This window comes from Rhinatrema bivittatum, chromosome 5 (assembly GCF_901001135.1).
Source record: "Rhinatrema bivittatum chromosome 5, aRhiBiv1.1, whole genome shotgun sequence".
In the NCBI taxonomy this organism is placed as follows: domain Eukaryota; kingdom Metazoa; phylum Chordata; class Amphibia; order Gymnophiona; family Rhinatrematidae; genus Rhinatrema; species Rhinatrema bivittatum.
Window position 1 is genome coordinate 67,225,992 of NC_042619.1, and position 20,298 is coordinate 67,246,289.

Consider the following 20,298-nt stretch of genomic DNA (forward strand, 5'->3'; position numbering starts at 1 on the left):
CATGGCTTAAGCCCACAGATACAGCTTTAATAAACCAACTCCCTACGCTGACCTACGACTTCTTCTCACTCCCGAGACTGAAAAAAAGAGGAGGTGGAATCCTTCTAGCTACTAAAAAAAGTCTTAATTTCACCCAACACCCATTCACTTCTAACACAAAACTGGAAGTCGGTTTCTTCACATCACAACATCTTCAAATCCTCCTTGTCTACGCCCCCCCAGGGCTCCTAGAAGCAGACATCTCCCCAATCCTCGAAATCACCACCACACTCATCGACCTGGATTCTCCAACAATCATCTTAGGAGATTTCAATCTGCACATAGACAATCCTTCACCATCTAATAGCTGCGTAACCCTCCTCACAGCCCTTTCAGCAATGGGATTCCAACAATTAGTCAACGAACCCACTCACAAAGCGGGTCACACACTGGACTTGATCTTCAGCAACAAAGGCATTACGACTACTTCAAATTTGAAGATCCAAAAAGTACCATGGTCGGACCACATGCTTATCTCTACCTCTTTCACTTTGAAAGAAACCACCACTCCTAATATCCCTTCACCTTCATTCCAATACAGGAGGCGATGCTCCCCAGATGATCTCAACAACTTGCTAGAGTCACAGCTCCCTCTATTAGATCTCACCGACCCGAACACTGCCATTCGCTCCTGGAATAATATAACAGAAAATATAGCAAACAAGCTCTGCCCTTCAACTATAAAAAAATCTCACACCAATGCCTCCAACAGACAACCTTGGTTCACCAATGAACTCAGAAAACTAAAACAAAGTTTAAGAAAGAAAGAAGCGACTTGGCGTAAAACTCCTTGTGACTTCACCATTTCATCATACAAATCCACGCTATACCAATACAAAGCCCTCACTTCAAAATCAAAAAAAGATTACTTTGCATCTAAGATTCACAACTTGGTCTTTGATTCTAAAGCCCTCTTCGCTTATGTATCCAGCCTCACTCAAACTATACCACGAGAAATCCCCAGCGACTTGACACAATCCAAAGCTGAAGAACTCGCCCAGTTTTTCCAAAATAAAATCAACAATCTTTTAACTCAACTGCCTTCCAATACAGCTGATGCCCTCCCGACATATAATCACCCGACTTACATAAACTCCAGCCTAAACACTTTTGAGCCCATCTCTTCCACTGAGATACAAACCATCCTGAGAAGAATGAAACCTTCGTCTCATCCTGCTGACCACATCCCCACCAAACTACTCCTATCTATTCCTGACTCAATAGCCACATCATTAACAAACATCATCAACTGCTCTCTAGCCCAAGGATCCTTCCCAGATGATCTCAAAATGGCCTCAATCTCACCACTCCTAAAGAAACCCAACCTTGACCCGAAGGACCCCAACAACTTCCGACCCATTGCTAACCTCCCATTCATCGCCAAGATCATGGAAAAACTAGTCAACTCTCAACTGTCAAACTACATCGAAGACAATAATCTCTTCTTTGCCCCTCAACACGGATTCCGAAAAAACCGAGGCACAGAATCTCTCCTTATCTCTTTGACAGACCATCTCCTACTGGGCCTCGACAAAGGAAACTCATTCCTTTTGATCTTGCTAGACCTATCCGCAGCGTTCGACACGGTCAACCACGCTATCCTCCTAAACCAGTTGTCATCCATAGGAATCAGAGGCACCGTCCTTTCCTGGTTTAAAACCTTTCTCAACAATAGAGGTTACAAAGTCAAACTCCAAAACAAGGAATCCTCAAGATTTGACTCTACCATAGGAGTCCCACAAGGTTCTTCATTATCTCCGACTCTATTCAATATTTACCTTCTTCCTCTATGCCAACTTCTCACCGACCTCAATCTAAAGTTTTTTCTATACGCAGACGATATCCAAATCATCATCCCCATCAAAGACACATACTCTAATACTCTTGACTACTGGGAATCATGCCACCAAAAAATCAAACAACTACTCAACAGTCTACACCTCATCTTAAATTCCTCCAAGACTGAGATCCTTCTTATCTCACCTGAAAACAACACCAACAACAGTACTCTTCCCACCAATCTCCCTACCACACAAACTAGAGACCTAGGAGTGTTAATAGATAACCGGCTAAACTTCAAAGCACACATCAACAAAACAACCAAAGACTGTTTCTACAAACTCCAGGTCCTGAAAAGGATAAGACCTCTTTTCCACGCTCAAGACTTCAGAACGATCATCCAAGCAGTCATATTTTCGAAACTGGACTACTGCAACTCCCTATTGCTAGGTCTACCTTCATCATACTCCAAACCACTACAGATGGTTCAAAATTCAGCTGCCCGTATTCTGACAGGCGCAAGGAAAAGAGACCACATTTCACCCATCCTGAAAGAGCTTCATTGGTTACCCGTATACTTCCGCATCATGTATAAAGCCTTAACTATCACCTATAAAACTATACATCAACTCACCACTCTCGATCTCCAATTCCCTCTCCAAGTACATAATTCCACCAGACCTACCAGAGATGCATATAGAGGTTCCCTCCTGGTTCCCCCAGCGAAAACAACCAAACACATTACCGTAAGAGATCGTGCCACCTCCACAGCTGGCCCTCTACTGTGGAATTCCATTCCTACAGACCTCAGACAGGAGCCTTGCCTCCCAAATTTTAGGAAAAAACTTAAGACTTGGTTATTCAAGCAAGCCTTTCCGGACACAACTCAATGACACAATCCAATAACTCCTAAATCACCTTGCCGTTTGTTTATAACATTTATCTATTTTGTATACTACATTTAAATTGTATATTGTTTAACCATTTTCTATCCTCTTTTCTATTTTTCCTACTCCAAGTTTGGCCACCTTGTTAAATGTAACTGTACCTTCTGTCACCACAGTTCTAGTTCTTTGTTCTTAAGTTCTATGTATTTTATTGCACCCCCATTCTATGTAAACCAGCAAGATATGTTTTCATGATTGCCGGTATATAAAAAAAACTTTAAATAAATAAAAATGATTGTAACATTCAAATGGGTGTTCAATCATTCTAAGTGGTTGTGGAAGTTTATAACAAACCCTAAATAAGTTAATCTGAAAATTTGTCATTAGGGGGCTCAACAGTCATTAGAGGTCTCAACAGTACTTGAACGATTGAGTTTCCTCCATGTATGGCTCTGGATTTATTTTGGTATATAGTTAAATGACAGCAGAAATCCTAGTCCTGTACACCCTTTTCTTTTTATTTCTATATTTATAATTAACATCCAATGGTATATAAATCACAAAAAATATGGTCAAAAAATACGTAAATTCCAGAGACCATCAAAGGAGTTATACCAATGAAATAAATCACTGGTCTGCTGGTCATATATTTAAAAAATTGTTACAATTTGTATTATTTATGTTTTATTTATTTAATTTGTAGGACCGACACTGAATTGGCTTCCCAAATTGGAAAGCCACTCTCAGTTTAAAGCCTACTTTACTTCATGAATATATCCATAACTAAAAAACTGATGATTGATTAAGTTCAATAGGATGAAGTGAATTTGTATATAGAAATCTTCAATTTGGATTGATCTCTTGAGGTTGGGTGACATGTGAGCGTTTGGAAGAAGATACCCCCTGATGCAGATGGGCGTTCGAAACATGAATTCATGTTGGGGTTTGATTGTCATATGTCCAGCAAGATAAGTACAGTTCAATTTGGATTTGCTCACTTTGAGCTGAAATATATCTAACTTTGGGGTACTTACCTTGTTTGAGACTGGTATAAAAGTTTTCAAAAAAATGTTTTTTAGTTGTGAATATATTAATAAAGTAAAGTGGACTTTAAACCGAGAATGGCGTTCCAATTTAAGAAGATAATTCAGTGTTAGTCCTACAAATTAAATAAATAAAAATAAATAATACAAATTGTAACAATTTTTGAAATATAAATATTTCAGCCACATTTTTGAAAAGATATGGTATAATGTATTGACAGAATACATTTATTAATTTTGACAAGTGCAAGACCATTATTAAACTTTATTGGTTTGTATATCATTATCTGCTTTTAAATGTAATGTGTTTAACTTTTAATTTTTTTAATTCTTAAGGATTCTCAGAAGACTATTAGAGATCAAATACCCTCCTGGATTGATCAAGAACGAGTCTGGGCAGTAGCATTATTAAAGGTATTTATGGAAAATGTTTTGATGTCTTACTAATGCTGTTATGTATATACTATTCTGTTTTCATCCATGAATGCTTTTCTCGGGCAGTATTTTCAAACGGGGTTTGTTTGGTTCACACCTTGACAGGAAGTCCTTTTTAATCAGGCCAGGCCAATTAAAACTATTTCTAATTCTTTTTAGCCATAATTTCTTATTCTCTGATTACATTCCTAAGTACTCAAGATATTCTCTCACTCCTTATGTTCCACAGAATAATCCAGGAGAGGCCAGCATGGTCCTCAAGACCATGCTGGCCTCTCCTGGATTTGTCTATCTCCTCAACAGTTATCATACTTAGGCACAACCACATAATTGAATGCCTAACTACAGATGTGACCTGGGACTCCATCAATCAAGAAGAGTATAAAAAGACTCCTAAACTCAGCACTACCTTACTGAGCTCAAACACTATCCCTAAATCCAATGGTTTAAGCACCAGCTGTCTAGCTGTTATGGAGACCCAAAGCATCTCTTGATTTGTTAGGATTCATTTTTATTTTATGGGCCTCCAACCATGTACCTACAAACAGTAAGCATGCATTTAACTTCAAAATAATGAATGATTGATCTTTATCTACCCTTAAAAGAGCTGCTTTAAAAAAAATATGGCACACAACCCCAAACTGCTCAATGACATATGTAAATGGCTGCAAGTAAATATTGAAGAGAAGGGGAAAGAACAGACCCCTGTGGCATCCCATAAATCAGTGGTCTAGAAGCTGACTGCAAATTTCCATGTTACACTGATTGTGTTCTGTCTGATAGAAATGACTTTAGCCAGTTCCACACTAGTCTTGCAACACCTATTGCCTGCAGGCTTTCCAGTAATAGTTCATTGTCAATTGTAAGAAATGCCACTGATAGATCTAAAAAGACCAGGAGTGAATTCTGGCCTTTGTCTGTTTATGTCTGAATTCCATCCACCAGTGCTAACAGGACCATCTCTGTCCTATGTCCCTTACTGAAACAGAATGAATCATATAGAATACTGGCATCATGCAGGAATTCTAATAGCTGGGGAAGGACTACCTTTTCAATCAGTTTGGTCAAAAATGGTAAATTTAAAATGGGACAATAATGGTCAACAACAATAGTATTCACATATGGCTTTTTAAAAATTGCCTTGATTACCATATAATGTAATGCTGGAGATAGACAGCCCTGAGCTGTCATATCACTGGTATACAAAAGTTTAGAAGTTGTCTACTTCAGTGATAAAATGTGGCATTTATTATTGATATTGATGTGCTGAATTCAAATATGTCAGTTAAACCAGCTGATTGGCTACTATTACCATGATATTTAAGTTTTTACATTTTATATCCATCTATTGCGAAGATAAAGATGAATTTTAAAAGCTTGGCTCATGCCAAAACCAGAAGATACACGCACAAGTCAGACCGATGGGCACAGAGCAAATTTTAAAAGTTGCTTGCATAAGCATGTACTTGCCACTATGCGCACAAATGAAAAGTTTATAAAAGGGGTGGGGTGTGGGCGAGGTCTGAGCAGGGCATGGGTATTCCTGGATTTCACATTGAAATTTGTATGAAAATAATTATGCGCACAGGCACATGCCGGGGTCCCATGCTGCGTAACTTTACTTCTGCTATGGATGAAGTGCAAGTTATAAAATAAAGACAAATAGATTAGCAGGGTTTTAAGGGTCGGATCTAACAGGGGAGAAGGGAGGCTATTTAACTAGGGGGATTTGTAAGTTCTTTTCCTTACCTGGGCAAAGTGGGAATGAACTGGTAAAACTGGTAATGGTGTTGGCACGAGTGACTTTTAAAATTCCCCCACTTACACAGTATGGGGCGGATTTTCAGAGCCCTGCTCGCCTAAATCCGCCCAAAACCGGGCGGATTTAGGCGAGCAGGGCCCTGCGCGCCGGTGAGCCTATTTTACATAGGCCTACCGGCGCGCGCAGAGCCCCGGGACTCGCGTAAGTCCCGGGGTTCTCCGAGGGGGGCGTGTCGGGGGCGGGCCCAGTCGTCGCGGCGTTTAGGGGGCGTGTCGACAGCGTTTTGGGGGCGGGTACGGGGGCGTGGCTACAGCCCGGGGCGGTCCGGGGGCATGGCCACGCCCTCCGTACTCGCCCCCAGGTCGCGTCCCGGCGCGCAAGAGGCCCGCTGGCGCGCGGGGATTTACGCCTCCCTCCGGGAGGCGTAAATCCCCGACAAAGGTAAGGGGGGGGCTTAGACAGGGCTGGGTGGGTGGGTTAGGTAGGGGAAGGGAGGGGAAGAAGTCTTGGTCATCCCTGTCCACGAAGTTCTGCTAGAATTACAGCCCAGACTATGGGAGCATCCATGCTCAGTACCATCCATAAACAAGAGAGTGGACACCACTTATTTGGTTCAAAATGTCCCTGGATACCAAAATTCACAACTGCCACATCAATCAGTTGTTGTGGAGCCTGCACAAAAGAAATCTAAGCGAATAAGACCTCATTCCTCCACTCCTCCTAGAAAGGATCACAGATTCCTGGACTCCTTGGGCAGGAAATTCTATCAGGGAAACATGCTCTCTATAAGGATTGCGTCATATCAGCTATATATAACGCAATACCAGAGAAATCTGTGGAAACAGATGCAAGATCTCTCAAATTCATTACCACAGCAGTACCAAGAAGCAGCTGAAGCCATAATACACAAAGGGCTTGAAGCTGGTAAACACGAAGTCTGAGCCGCTTACGACAATTTTGAAACTGCTTCCAGAGTAGCGGCCTCAGGAATAAGTGCACGTCGCTGGGCATGGTTGAAGGCCTCAGACCTCAGGCCTGAGGTCAGGGAAAAAACTGGTTGATTTGCCATGCGTAGGGGACAACCTTTTTAGCTCAAAGGTGCAGGATGCTGTGGCCCAGTTGAAAGAACATACAGAAACCTTGCGACAACTGTCATCAGTTCCGCAAGATTCTGCTGCATCATCATCTCGCCGCCCTCCTAGGAAAGAGTCTTGAGACGTTATTACCCTCCAGCATCAAGGGGCAGATCTTCTCGTCCGCAGCAAAGATCTCAGCCCAGACAACCTAGAGTTGCTAGGCCTCAACCTCCACCACAGACGGGACCAGCTGCAGGCTTTTGAGGCCAATACCAGAGACCAAAGCCATCTCCACAACCCACAACTGGATCTACCAGTAGAAGGCCAAGTTTCCTCCTTTACAACCATTGGGTACAAATAACAACAGACCAATGGGTACTCTCAATAATATCTCGAGGTTACCAACTCAGTTTTGTCTCAATTCCAAGAGATTCTCCTCCAAAACCTATTGAGGAGATCCAGACAAAACCAGGAGATCCTGGATTTGTCTGCTTTGTTGCCAAAAAATGTGTTACCATGCCATTTTTAACTTGCCATGCAAATCAAGGTTAAATGCATCATCTCGAAGAAGATCACGAATCTGAGGGCCAGCAAAGACTCTTTCCTTTTTCTTAGCTTCACTTAACCTTGAATATTTACTACTGAGATATTTGAAGGCTGCTTTAGTTTTTTCCATTGCTGTGTCCAAAAAGCAAGTATTGTCCAAATCCAGTCATAGATTTATTCATAGAGTCAGTCAGTGGTATATATTGGTCATTTGGGTTTGAGATCCTTTCCCTTAACTCACTTATTCTCCGCAATTCCCAAATCAAAGGTCATATATACTGACCCAGTAACATATCTTGGATACTAAAGCCAATCAATAATTTTAAGCATCATTTTCATTCTCAGTGACCCAGATTTAGTAAAGTTTGAATACATTCATTTTGGAAGCATTTTGGCTATAGACCAGTGATAACACCTGTCCTGCTTCTTTAATCAAATTGGAAGAGTCACGATAAAAACATAATGAAGAAAGTTTAATCTCCTTGAGAATTTTTGTTAACTCCTTAATAGCAATAGGCCTAAATTTGCATGTCCGTGTTGGCTAAGGCAGCAATGATAGCAACATTTTATTTAGATTATTCAGTTGGTAATTAAAATAAACAAAATCTTTAAGATTCTTTTCTGTTCAGATATTGATTTTTGTAAAAAGGTATTAGAAATACACCTACTTAACTTTTTCAACTATTAACCCAATGCAGGTATTACATTAATGAATATGAAATTTGAATCTAGCACAAAAAAGGCAGCTGTCCGCAGTTGGTACCAGTCATGTTTGTGTCAGTGTCCAGGCAGCTGCTCTCTGCCTGCACTGGAGAGAAATTCTCTCAGAGAATTATCATATGCTATTTGTAAAGAGCATGCACTACTCACAAATGGCTTATCGTCGGTGGGACATATCATGCTCTACTTATACATAGTGTGCACTTAGTGCTTCTTATTAGCAAGTTAATGTGTGATGTTCACAAATAGTATAAGCTGATTCCCTTTAACACATGCATAGAGCATCCACCAAGGTATAAGGGAGATGGGTCGATGTCATCTTGAAGCCATGGCCCTCAAAAGTAAGGGAGGGGGCCAGGAGGGGAGGTTTCCCAGGACATGCAGGGACTTCAGTTGTTTTTAAAATTGGGTTGGACCAGGGTTTCTGACACAAGTGGAGCAGTTACACATTATTTTCTTGCGGGAGGGAGAGAGGAAGGAGTCTGTGTTGGGATGGGTTGTGGAGGAGGCGATATGAGTAATGCTGTTATAACCCATCATTTTGTGACAGGATAACTTATTGGTAATTAATGCAACATATTAGTTTACAAAATAGTAGTAGCCCTACAAATCAATTCAGAGAGGAAACAACAGAGCTACAAAGAGATAAGAATCTAATCTTACTTCTTTTAACCAGACTACCTGTGTGGTGTTCTCTTTTTTTACAGGCTTCATTACCAGTTCTGTATCAGATACTTAATCTTGAAGATGCAAACCTGTGGCTTAACTTTTCTCGAAGTTCAATGTGTGAACAAGACTTCCCAGCTAATATTGTCAAGAAAATTTCCCTTTTTCAGCAGGTAAAAAGTACTAAGTGGTCTTTGAACAGAACATTTTTTGTTCTAATCAAATTACATTTTAACTAGTTTCTTCATTATTTCTTAAAATCGTAATTTAATTTTGAAAAATTAATAAAAATAAATAAAGCTTCACCTCCCAACTCCAGATGCCTAAAAGGAGAAAACTGTTTATAAAAGCCTTTTGAAGTTTCACCAGAGACTTACTTTAAAAAGGTGTGAATGAAGTGTTATTGATTTAATTAGGTATCAAAGTTACACCAGAACAATAGCAGAGGATCACTCTGGCAAACTAATTGAAGTGTGTATCATCAAATGGATTTGTTAATAGTCATTTACTTTTGAAGCTCAAGATATATAGTAGGGGAATGTGCATGATAACCGTCAATCTGAAGGGAGCATTGAGAGCAGAAGAAAAATTTGCTTTTGGCTGAAGAGAATCGGTGAATATCACTTTACCGTGTAATTTTGGGACTTAAAAGTTTGGGAAAGAGTGAGATTGTGGAGTAAACTAATCTTTTGTTTGTGAGCTTCATTAAAAAGGAAAGGTAGGTAATTCTATGTGTTTGTGCCAGATAGAAAGAAAAAAAGTTAGGTAATTTTAAGTGTGTCTTATTTTTCCTCCCACCAATTAATAATTAGATTCTTGATTTTTTATCCCATTTAAGAGGACAAGAGACATTTTCACATTAAAAATCAATCAGGAATTTATCTAAAACAAGGGAGTGGCCCAGCATTATCAATAGATTAATTTTGCCCTTGCAGGCTTTTGCCAAATTATCATTAAATACATCACATAAATTTAAATAACTTTAGTTTACACATCGCTACACCCTTAGAAACCTAAGGGGCTTATTTTCCAACTCGCATTATGGCGTTTTTGCATGCGTTAAGCACCATAACGCATGGTGCGATGCTAATTTTTAAAAGGGGAGAAGTCGAGGGTGTGATTTTTGTAAAAGTGAGCTGGCTTTGCAAAGTGCGAAGCCATAACGCATGATATCACACAATTTTAATGCTGAAAATAACTACACCTTTTTCATTGGTGTTAAGCTGTGCAATATGCCCATAATGTAAATTGTGATTTTTTTCACAAATTGTGTTTTGGGTATTTTTAGGCTGGGGAGGGGCCTGAGATATGTGAGAGAGAGAGAGACTATCCATAAGATCCATGTAGTAGTTAGCTATTTATGCTACTAAAGGAGGCCCATCTAGTAACTCAAGGAGAGGTTTAGGTAGTAGTGTAGGGGTTAGTGGCCATTTTGACATGCAGAGTGAGACATACGAACAGAACAGTACACTCGTGTGAAGATTTGACGTTCTTTAGAGTGAGGAAACTCGCACAACGATGAGATTTTTACAATGTTCTCTCAACCTAGCTTGATGTTACCCAGGAAGAGAGTCCATCAAGCTAGGTTGAGAGAACATTGTACAAATCTCATCGTTGTTTGAGTTTCCTCACTCTGAAGGACATCAAATCTTCACAAGAGTATATAGTTCTTTTCGTAAGTCTCACTCTGCATGTCAAAGTGGCTCCTATCCCCTACACAACTACCGAAACCTCACTTCAAGTTTCTAGGTGGAGCTGCTCCAGGTAGCTGACTTGTCCTCATCTTACTCTCAATCCCTGGAGGAAGATTATTTTTATGTGGAAAAGCTCTCATTTATGGCCCAGATGAGAAAAGAGGTCGCCAATGTCTATATACATAGTGATGCTTCCCAAGAGGTGAGAGGCTGAAAAATTTAGACAGGACTAGACTGGGTGTAAAATAATAATTTTCTGATTCATAAAGTTAAAGTCCATTGTCCAAAACTGAGTGTATAGTGGTACAGGAATTTCTTTTGGATAGGTAGATATCCTTGTAACAGACACCTGGGTAGAGCCCATGGTGATTTTAAATGTGCATAACTCTTCCAGCGGCTGTGAGGGAATCCTAGAAGAGGGTTCCCTGTGCATTCCAAAAATCCTTCCTTTAAACATCTTCTTCCCCCTGGATACCCAACCTGTCCTGGTCCCTTGATGTGCAAAAATCCGGATGGGGACTCCTTCTCTTGTTCTCCCTCTCTTTGGTTCAGCTGTTCTTTTATACTTAGCTGTTACTGGAGGAGATTTCTTTTCTGGAAAAATCTGTGGGATCAGGCTATTAATCCTGTACTGAAATCCCAGCAGGAAGAGGGAATCAAGAAACCCTCCCCACTTAACTCAAAATCCCAAAGCACTTAAAGTTTAACTGGATACCTCTTCCTAAGCTGGGGTTCATGCTGTCACAGCTGTTTGTCACATTCAGGGTGTGAATGAGCTCACTGGTCTTCAGCCCCTGTCCCTTGACAGGGCCCCAAAGAAGCAGGATGAACTCAGTTCCTTTCAAAATTATAAAATTTGAACTAATGACTGGAAGGGGGGACAATATGTAAATCTACCACTCTAACACTAAATTTTCAAAAGGGAAACTTTGATAAAATGGGGAAATTAGAAAAAAACTGAAAGGTACAGCTGCAAAGGTTAAAAATCTAAAAAATACAATCTTAAATTGCAGTCTAAATGTATTCTATGCATTAAGAAAGGTGGAAGGAAAACAAAACGATTACTTTCATGGTTAAAAGGTGAGGTGAAAGAGGCTATTTTAGCCAAAAAAAAACATCCAAAAACTGGAAGAAGTATCCTTCTGAAGAAAATGGTAAAAAGCATAAGCATTGTCAAGTTAAGTGTAAAACATTGTTAAGACAGGCTAAGAAAGAATTTTGAAATAAAGTTGGCTGTGGAGGCAAAAACTCATAATAAAAACTTTTAAAAATATATCTGAAGCAAGAAGCCTATAAGGAATTGATTGGACTGTTAGATGAACAAGGGGATAAAGGAGCACTTAGGGAAGATAAGGCCATAACAGAATAACTAATGAATTCTTTGCTTCGAAGTTTACTGAGAAGGATGTTGCAGAGATATCTGTTCCAGAGACAGTTGTCAAGGTTGGCGATTCAGATAAACTTAACCAAATATAACTGATGGCCCTGCCCCAGAATACCCCTATACTGCTTCTTTTTTATGGCACGCAAAACGTAAAGTACGAATGTAGTTTTGACTTTTATAAAATAACGATTACATGAGTACAGGCTTTTTACACACTTATATGCTAATTTTTACATGCACAACTCTTTGGAAATTTACCCCCTATGTAAATAGTATGCTCTTTTGATCTGATATAAATTCTGATATTGTATTTGTTATTGTTGTAACTGTTTGCAGTTATGTGTCAAATGCAAATTGCTTTTGAAATTTCAGTTATTTTCCATTGAACAAATGATAGCTTTCATGTAAATTATTAAAAATGTTATTTGGGGGCGCTGTTCACCACAAGGCAAGATGGTTGCTTAACTCAGAAGCTCCCAAGATCGCCCACCTAAGTAACCCGAAAACGACAGCACAGATTAATTAAAAGTGCAAAATCTGAACCCCACATGCAGACTGATGACTACAAAGAAAAAAAGTGAGTTGCAGAAGTTCTCTTTTACAAGAATGGCAGTGGACTCCAAAAAAACCGGGATCGAGATAGCTGAATGTGTGGCGGGAGAGGGGATGGTCTAGAAGTGGAGGCCCCAATTTTATCCCCACAGAAACGGTGGACTCTATACCGACTATGGCTGACCTACCTACTAAGTCCCAAATGAGGGAATGGTTTATTGACCTCCGCTCAGAAATTAAAAGTAACAAGCGTGAGTTGCTGGCTTCGTTTGCGGAGCTCAGAGATGATGTTTTAGCTCTTGGGCATAAGGTCGATGAGCTAGATACATGCATTGAGGATCAGGACGCAACCATAAAAGAATTAGAAAAAAATAAAGATGAGACAACCCTAGAGCTAGCCTCGATCATGGAAAAGCTAGAAGATCTGGAGAACAGATCGAGGCGCCATAATATAAGACTCCGTGGGATCCTGGAGACCAAGGAATATGAGGACAGCATGGCTACGGCTAAAGCTTTTTGCAGCTTTCTCTGGACCCAACAGTCTCCAGGGAGCGAGCAGAGTGGGGACGAAGATTCCACCGTCATTCTCATCGAAAGGGCCCACCAGGCGCTGGGAGCACGGAGAGATACCAGACTGCGAGACCTGATCCTAAATTTTCAAAGCTTTACCTAGAAGGAGCAATTGCTGGCCATTGCACACAAGAAAAAATTATGGAACTGGCAAAACATGGAGGTCACAGTGTTCCAAGATCTCGCCACGAGCACTCTAAAACAAAATGGTACGACCTACACATGGCGACATAGGCATTACGGCGAGCAGACATTAAATATAGATGGAATTTTCCTTTCGCCTTATCTTTCCAACATGCGGGTAAAACTTAAAGAATAAAGTCGGTTTCCGACGCCATACCGGCTTTTCTTGATGCAGGTATCCCGCTAGAGCTTCCGGCGCAATTGAAAGAGGCTGCTAAACCACGAGGCGCCATAGTTTCAAAATGGCAGCAGGCTAAACGGCCTAAAAGGTGAGCGGCACATAAACAAAGCACCCAACCAGAGAGTCTAGCGGCCCAAGGATAGAAAGGCGATGCAGTGTGGGGTTCAGAATTCGGACACCTTATTCAATTCAGACAGCTGCGTGCTTCAACAAAAAAAAAAAAACTAAAAGAAAGCAGGCTGAAAAAAAAAAGCAATCTCGAGTTGGAAAAGACCTGGCATAATGTCAGGTTTAAGTGCTTTCTTTTGTTAAGGTTTGTGCTGCGGGCACAGTTTGTAGTTCCCAGTTTATTCTTCCATCGGATGGCGGCTAACAATCACGCTGATACAGTAAAGCGCGGCCGCGGTTACCCTGTTTCTAACCCGCTTTCTACCCACAATTTGGCCGCGTAAGTCTAACTTGCAATTCACTATCCGTTTTTACCAATCTTTACCGCTTCTTTAAATCGACATGTATCCATTTCCGTCCGTGGCATGTATATGATATGTAAACGATCGGATTAGCTATTCCCTTCCATACAGTAACGTGTGGCCCGATTATCGCCTTTTTAACCAACTGTTTTGCCGCGCCTTTAACCCGCTAATTTACCGCCTACCCTGACCCTGGCGTTAGAGGGATGTGACAGCAATAGGCAGGCTCCGGGCAAATAAGTGGGTGGGTTGGAGCAAGCGAGTAACATGGTGTGGCCTGGTTCTCCTACACTCGGGCATCGGGGATTGCCAGTCCTCTCTCCCCCCTCCCGAAGCAAGGCGCAGGGTGAAAATCGACTCGACATGTTATTAAAGCAAATAGAAAAAGTAACAAAAGTAAACTTACTGCATGCTTCCAGCAGCCCCAGTCCTCTCTCCCCTCTCCCGAGGCGCCCACCGCGGCTCCCCTGCCTCCCGTGGGCAGCCGGCAGCAAAAGCGGCTTCCAACAGTCCCGCAGGCGAAGGTGCATGAACGCACATCCAATTTGGGCGCTCAAGCAGCGAAGGCGCATGAGCGCACGCCGTGTCCTGAGCGCCCGGATGGACGTCCGAGGTCACGGTGTGCGCGCATGCGCCTTCGCTGCTTGAGCGCCCAAATTGGACGTGCGTTCATGCACCTTCGCCAGCGGGGCTGCTGGAAGCCGCTTTCACCACCGGCTGCCCCCGGGAGGCAGGGGAGCCGCGGTGGGCGCCTCGGGAGGAGGGGAGATGCATGAACACACGTCCAATTTAGGCGCTCAAGCAGTGAAGGCGTATGAGCGCACGTCGTGACCTCGGACGTCCATCCGGGCGCTCAGGTCACGGCGTGCGCTCATGCGCCTTCTCTGCTTGAGCGCCCAAATTGGACATGCGTTCATGCACCTTCGCCAGCGGGGCTGCTGGAAGCCGCTTTCGCTGCCGGCTGCCCCCGGGAGGCAGGGGAGCCGCGGTGGGCGCCTTGGGAGGAGGGGAGAGAGGACTGGGGCTGCTGGAAGCATGCAGTAAGTTTACTTTTGTTACTTTTTCTATTTGCTTTAATAGCATGTCGAGTCAATTTTCGCCCTGCGCCTTGCTTCGGGAGGGGGGGAGAGAGGACTGGCAATCCCCGATGCCCGAGCGTAGGAAAGCCATCCACTTCCTGGTACCTGTCATTTCAAATGTAGTTTGAAATGACATTTGAAATGACAGGTACCAGCGCACCCAGGATACTGTATAGGCGCTGTATAGTGGTCTATACAGTAAAATGGATTGCGTTTCATGGACGCTTCATGGACGCGCTTTGGACGTGGCTTGCATTTGCATGCCATTTAAATACTGTATCGAACGGTATGTGATCCAAACTGTGCGTGCAGCAAACGAACGGGCGCCCTGCACTGCCGCACTTTTTCTTACGCGCCCTTACTGTATCGGCCTGAATGTGAGGAAAATTTTGGATCTGGTATGGTGGGCAAAGCGGGAGAACATTCCCGCAGCATTGTTATCCATAGACGTAGAGAAGGCCTTCAATATGGTCCATTGGCCTTTCCTGTTTCAAACATTAGCTAAAATGAATCTTGGACCTTATTTTGTACAATGGATTCTCCAACTATATAATGCTCCGCAGGCAGCAGTAAAGGTCAATGGAGGATATGGAGACAGATTTGCCATCAGAAGAGGCACTCGACAGGGATGTCCTCTTTCCCCATTATTATTCGCCATTTTTCTTGAACCATTTGCCAATAGAATTAGAAAGTATTTCTTCACGGAAAGGGTGGTGGATGCCTGGAATGCCCTTCCGGAGGAAGTGGTGAAGTCTAAAACTGTGAAAGACTTCAAAGGGGCGTGGGATAAACACTGTGGATCCATCAAGGCTAGTGGGCGTAAATATAGAGGAGGTGGTAAAACACTGCACGGAGCGGCAGTAGCCACAGAGGCATTCACGGAGCGGGATGCCAGTGGCCAGTAGTTGTTCCACCTTCAGGCAGCAAAATACTGCACGGAGCAGCAGTAGCCACAGAGGCATTCACGGAGCGGGATGCCAGTGGTTTGTGTTCCACCTTCACGGAGCGGAAGGTTGGAGGGCTGCCATCTCCAAAAAACAAAAAAACAAAAACAAAAAAACAAAAAACAAACAAACAAAACAGAGGTAGGTAAGAGTATGGGGCAGGGGTGTGGCCGTTTATTGCGGCAATTGCTACCCCTGATTGAGCTGGATGTTCATTGGGATGCGGATACGGCACTGCTCTCTGCATTGGTGGAGGGGTGGAAGGGAATTGGGGCCGGAGGGTGCTGGAAGCCAATAGTGACGGGGGAGGGGGAGAAAAAAAGGGGGGGGGGGGAAGATAAAAAAAAAAATGGATAAACTGCGTAGCTTGCTGGGCAGATTGGATGGGCCGTTTGGTCTTCTTCTGCCGTCATTTCTATGTTTCTATAAAGTCCAATGGTATTACAGGAATCCCCTTAAAGGATAGTAATTTCAAACTTTCATTATTTGCATACGACATTATGTTTACCCTATCATATCCTGCCCAATCCCTAATAGAGGTAGAATCCAAATTAAATCGATTTAGCAGTGTTTCTGGATTTAAAGTAAACATGGAAAAGTCCGAGTTATTAAGCATTAATTTACCACAAAGTGATATACAGCAAGTTTCCAAAAGATTCCCTTTTAGGTGAGCTAAAAAAGCTTTGAAATATCTGGGAGTTTATATTAATGCCAATTTGGATGTCCTTCATGCTCTTAACTATACACCACTTTCTAAAGCCATTGATCGAGATCTGGATAAGTGGCACAAGGGTCCCTTTACATGGCTTGGTCGAATCGCAGTAATTAAAATGAATGTTCTACCCCGGTTTCTGTACTTATTTACCACCTTGCCAATTCTCCTCTCAACGTCCTTCTTGCGAAAGACACAAAGGAAAATCTTTGACTTCATCTGGCATCGGCGTCCCCCCAGGGTGGCCATGCGCGTTCTTTATCAGAATAGAAAACAGGGTGGTTGCGGGGTACCAGATTTGCAAGCATACTATGTAGCTGCACAGCTGAAAGTGGTGATCGACATGACCAGGGTTTGCCATTCCAAACAGTGGGTCAAAGCAGGTCAATTAATGATTGATACAATGTCTATGGCTGCCATGCCTTGGCAACCTAGAAATCCATGGACCAATATTTTATGTATACCGTGGTTGCTGGAAACCACCCTTAAGATTTGGGACCGCTGGAAATGGAAAATGGTGGGAGATTATCCCTATTTTTATCAAACCTCATTATTTATTTATTTATTTATTTATTTATTTTGTATACCGACATTCGATCGAGATATCACATCGGTTTCCAGGTAACAGGTTGAATAGGGCGAGATCTGCCCTATTTTACATTTAACAAGATAACAATTGATTAAACTATTGAAGTAAAAAACATTGTAACATATGAGTACAAATGAATGGGAGTATAATTTGTAGCATCTAACCTATATACAATATATACAGTTTGAATTGGTTACGATTACGATTAGTTCTGGTGGGAATAGGGGGGGAAAAGGAGGGGGTGGTTGTGAGGGGGGTGATATGCGGTAGTGCATGTAAGGGTCAAGTGGGCAGGTTTTCAAGAACATGCAGTTGAAGGGGTTGGGAATCCGGAGGGAAGGCTTTCAAGAACAGCCATGTTTTTAGCTGTTTTTTGAAGACTTGTGGTGAGGGTTCGTGTCTGAGATGAGTGGGGAGGGAGTTCCATAGGGTAGGGCCAGCTATTGTAATGGCTCGTTTGCGTGTTGCATTGAGGTGAGCATTTTTGAGATTTGGGATGGAGAGGAGACCTGTGTTGGAGGATCTGAGGTTCCTTTGTGTGGTGTATGGTTGGATAGTGTTGTTTAGCCAGACCATTTTGCTATTGTTTATTTTTTTGTGTATAAGGGTGAGGGTTTTATACTGTATTCTTTGTGTGATGGGCAGCCAGTGGAGGTCTTTGAGAGTGGGTGTGATGTGGGAGGATTTTCTGTGGTTGGTGATAATTCTGGCGGCAGCATTTTGTAGGACTTGGAGGGGTTTGATGTGGATTTCTGGTAGTCCACTGAGGAGGGAGTTGCAGTAGTCGAGTTTTGAGAAAATAATTGATTGAAGTACTGTTCGGAAATCGTGCGGTTGGAGGAGGGGTTTGAGTTTTTTAAGTGTTTGAAGCTTGAAAAATCCATCTTTGATTGTATTGGAGATGTGCCGTTTAAAGTTGAGTTGGCTGTCGATTGTTACTCCTAGGTTTTTTGTGGATGGTGTGAGTGAGGTTCTTGATAAGTTTGGTGTCCCAGGGTTGTTTGAGGGGGTGCTCGTGAGAGGAGAAGGGGGACGGTCGTCATGGATGTGAATGATTTCTGTTTTGGCTTGGTTAAGGCAGAGAGATAGTTGGGATAGCAGTTGTGATAGTTTTGAACTGAGTTTGTTCCATCTTTCCATGGTGAGTTCAATGGACTTGGTTATGGGGAGTAGAATTTGTATGTCGTCTGCATAGACAAAGTAGGTGAGGTTGGCATCTGAGAGGTATTTGCATAGTGGGAGGAGGTAGATGTTGAAGAGGGTTGAAGATAGTGAAGAACCTTGAGGGACTCCATGTGTGAGGGGCACTTGGGAGGATTCAGATGAGTTTGTCTTGACAATGAAGGATCTGTTAGTGAGGTAGGATTTGAACCAATTGAGTGTAGTGTCTTGAAGACCGATTTCTTTAAGCCTGGTGAGGAGTGTTCTGTGGTTGATGGTGTCAAAGGCGGCTGATATATCAAGGAGTATCAGGAGGAATGTTTTGCCACTGTCACGACCTCGTAGGATGGTGTCGGTGAGAGCGAGGAGGAGGGTCTCTGTGCTGTAGAATTTTCTGAAGAAAGTTGTGGGCGTCTAGGTGGTCTGTAAGTTGATTGTTGACAGTTTTCTCGATGATTTAGCCCACAATAAGAAGTTTGCAATTGGACATCAATCTGAGGCTTTTAGGGAATGGCAACATAAGGGCATTACCACACTTGGGCATCTGATCCAAGGAGGGGAGATATTGACCATGGTACAATTAATGGACAAATACGACCTAATGCCGACTAGCTTCCTGCCATATGCCCAAGCCAGACATTTTCTTCATGAATTGCGTAGAAACCAGAACATGAGATGTGTTATGCTCCTGCCCGCAAGAAGCGTGGGCAGGCTCTTACCTTCTCACAGACAGCCAGTCGGGCTGCTGATGCTTTTTCCCTGAATCAGCTGGGGCTCCCCGCAGCTGTTCCCATGAGGCCGGCTTCTCTGTTCCTGCCTTCCCCTGACGTGCTGCTGCGATCCCGGGCCCTTCAGTCAGCAGGCCGTCTTTGCTGGTGCCTGCTACAGCCCGGGTCCTTGCCTGGCTGGGAAGCCGTCCCTGCCAGTGCCTGCAGCCTGCTACAGCTCTCTACTCTGCCTGCACTCTTACCTCTCCTCCTGGGGCTGACTTCACGGCATGGAGCCGTTCCTGCAGTCAGCCCTTCTCCTGCTTCAGTCCTTACAGCTCTCTGTTCTCTCTGCCGGTGCCTGAAGCCAACCTTACCTCTCTCTGCTTCTTCCTGCTTCTGTCCTTGCAGCTGGGAGCTGCTCCACTGACCTGCCTTCACCCAGCTCCAGCCCAGGGCTGCTCCACTGCTTCCTTGGCCTTCCACGTGGCTGAGGACGCCACCAGCTTCCAGCTCTTCTCTCCAGCTCCCTAGGGCGCGGGCACGCGTCTCTCTGCTCCTCTTCAAGGGCCAGCCAGGTGTGGCCCCCTGCTGACCCCTCCCTGGGCGTTGTCCACCTCAGCCCTACTAAAGGGCTCAGCTTTCAGTCTGTCTTTGCCTTCGCAAGGAGTTGGTCACTCCTGAGATCCTTCGCTCCAGGAAGTCGTCCGTGTTCCAGCACTTCTGCAAGGTCCTGTGTTTCTTGTTACCTGTCGGAGCTCCTCGTCCAGTCCTGATGTCTGCTTGCCGTTCCAGTCCCAAGGTCTGTCTTTTGATCCAGTACTTGTGTTCCAGTCCTGATGTTCCTGCTGTTTCAGATGTCCATGTTCCAGCCCTGAGGTGTGTCTCCTGTTCCAGTATCCGTGTTCCTGCTGTTCCAGATGTCCTTGTTCCAGCACTGAGGTCTGTCTTAATCCTTGTTCCTGATCCTGAATCTTTATCCTGCCTCGAAGCTGCCAGGAGTGCAGCGTATCCTTGCCTCGAAGCTGCCAGGAGTGCAGCGTATCCTTGCCTCGAAGCTGCCAGGAGTGCAGCAACCTGCTCTTCCCTGTGCTCTCCCGCTCACAGGGTGGTCCGCGA

The 20,298-nt window shown here is 43.3% G+C and overlaps 1 protein-coding gene across 1 annotated transcript in view; it reads left to right on the forward strand.

Moving 5' to 3' along the window:
- The window catches only part of DYNC2H1 (dynein cytoplasmic 2 heavy chain 1), a 1,848,033-nt gene that overhangs the window by 1,370,400 nt on the left and 457,335 nt on the right, over window positions 1-20,298 (forward strand). Inside the window, exons 73-74 of the mRNA XM_029602426.1 lie at window positions 4,085-4,162; window positions 8,995-9,126. Coding sequence (XP_029458286.1) covers window positions 4,085-4,162; window positions 8,995-9,126 — 210 coding nt within the window. The remainder of the gene's footprint in view (window positions 1-4,084; window positions 4,163-8,994; window positions 9,127-20,298) is intronic.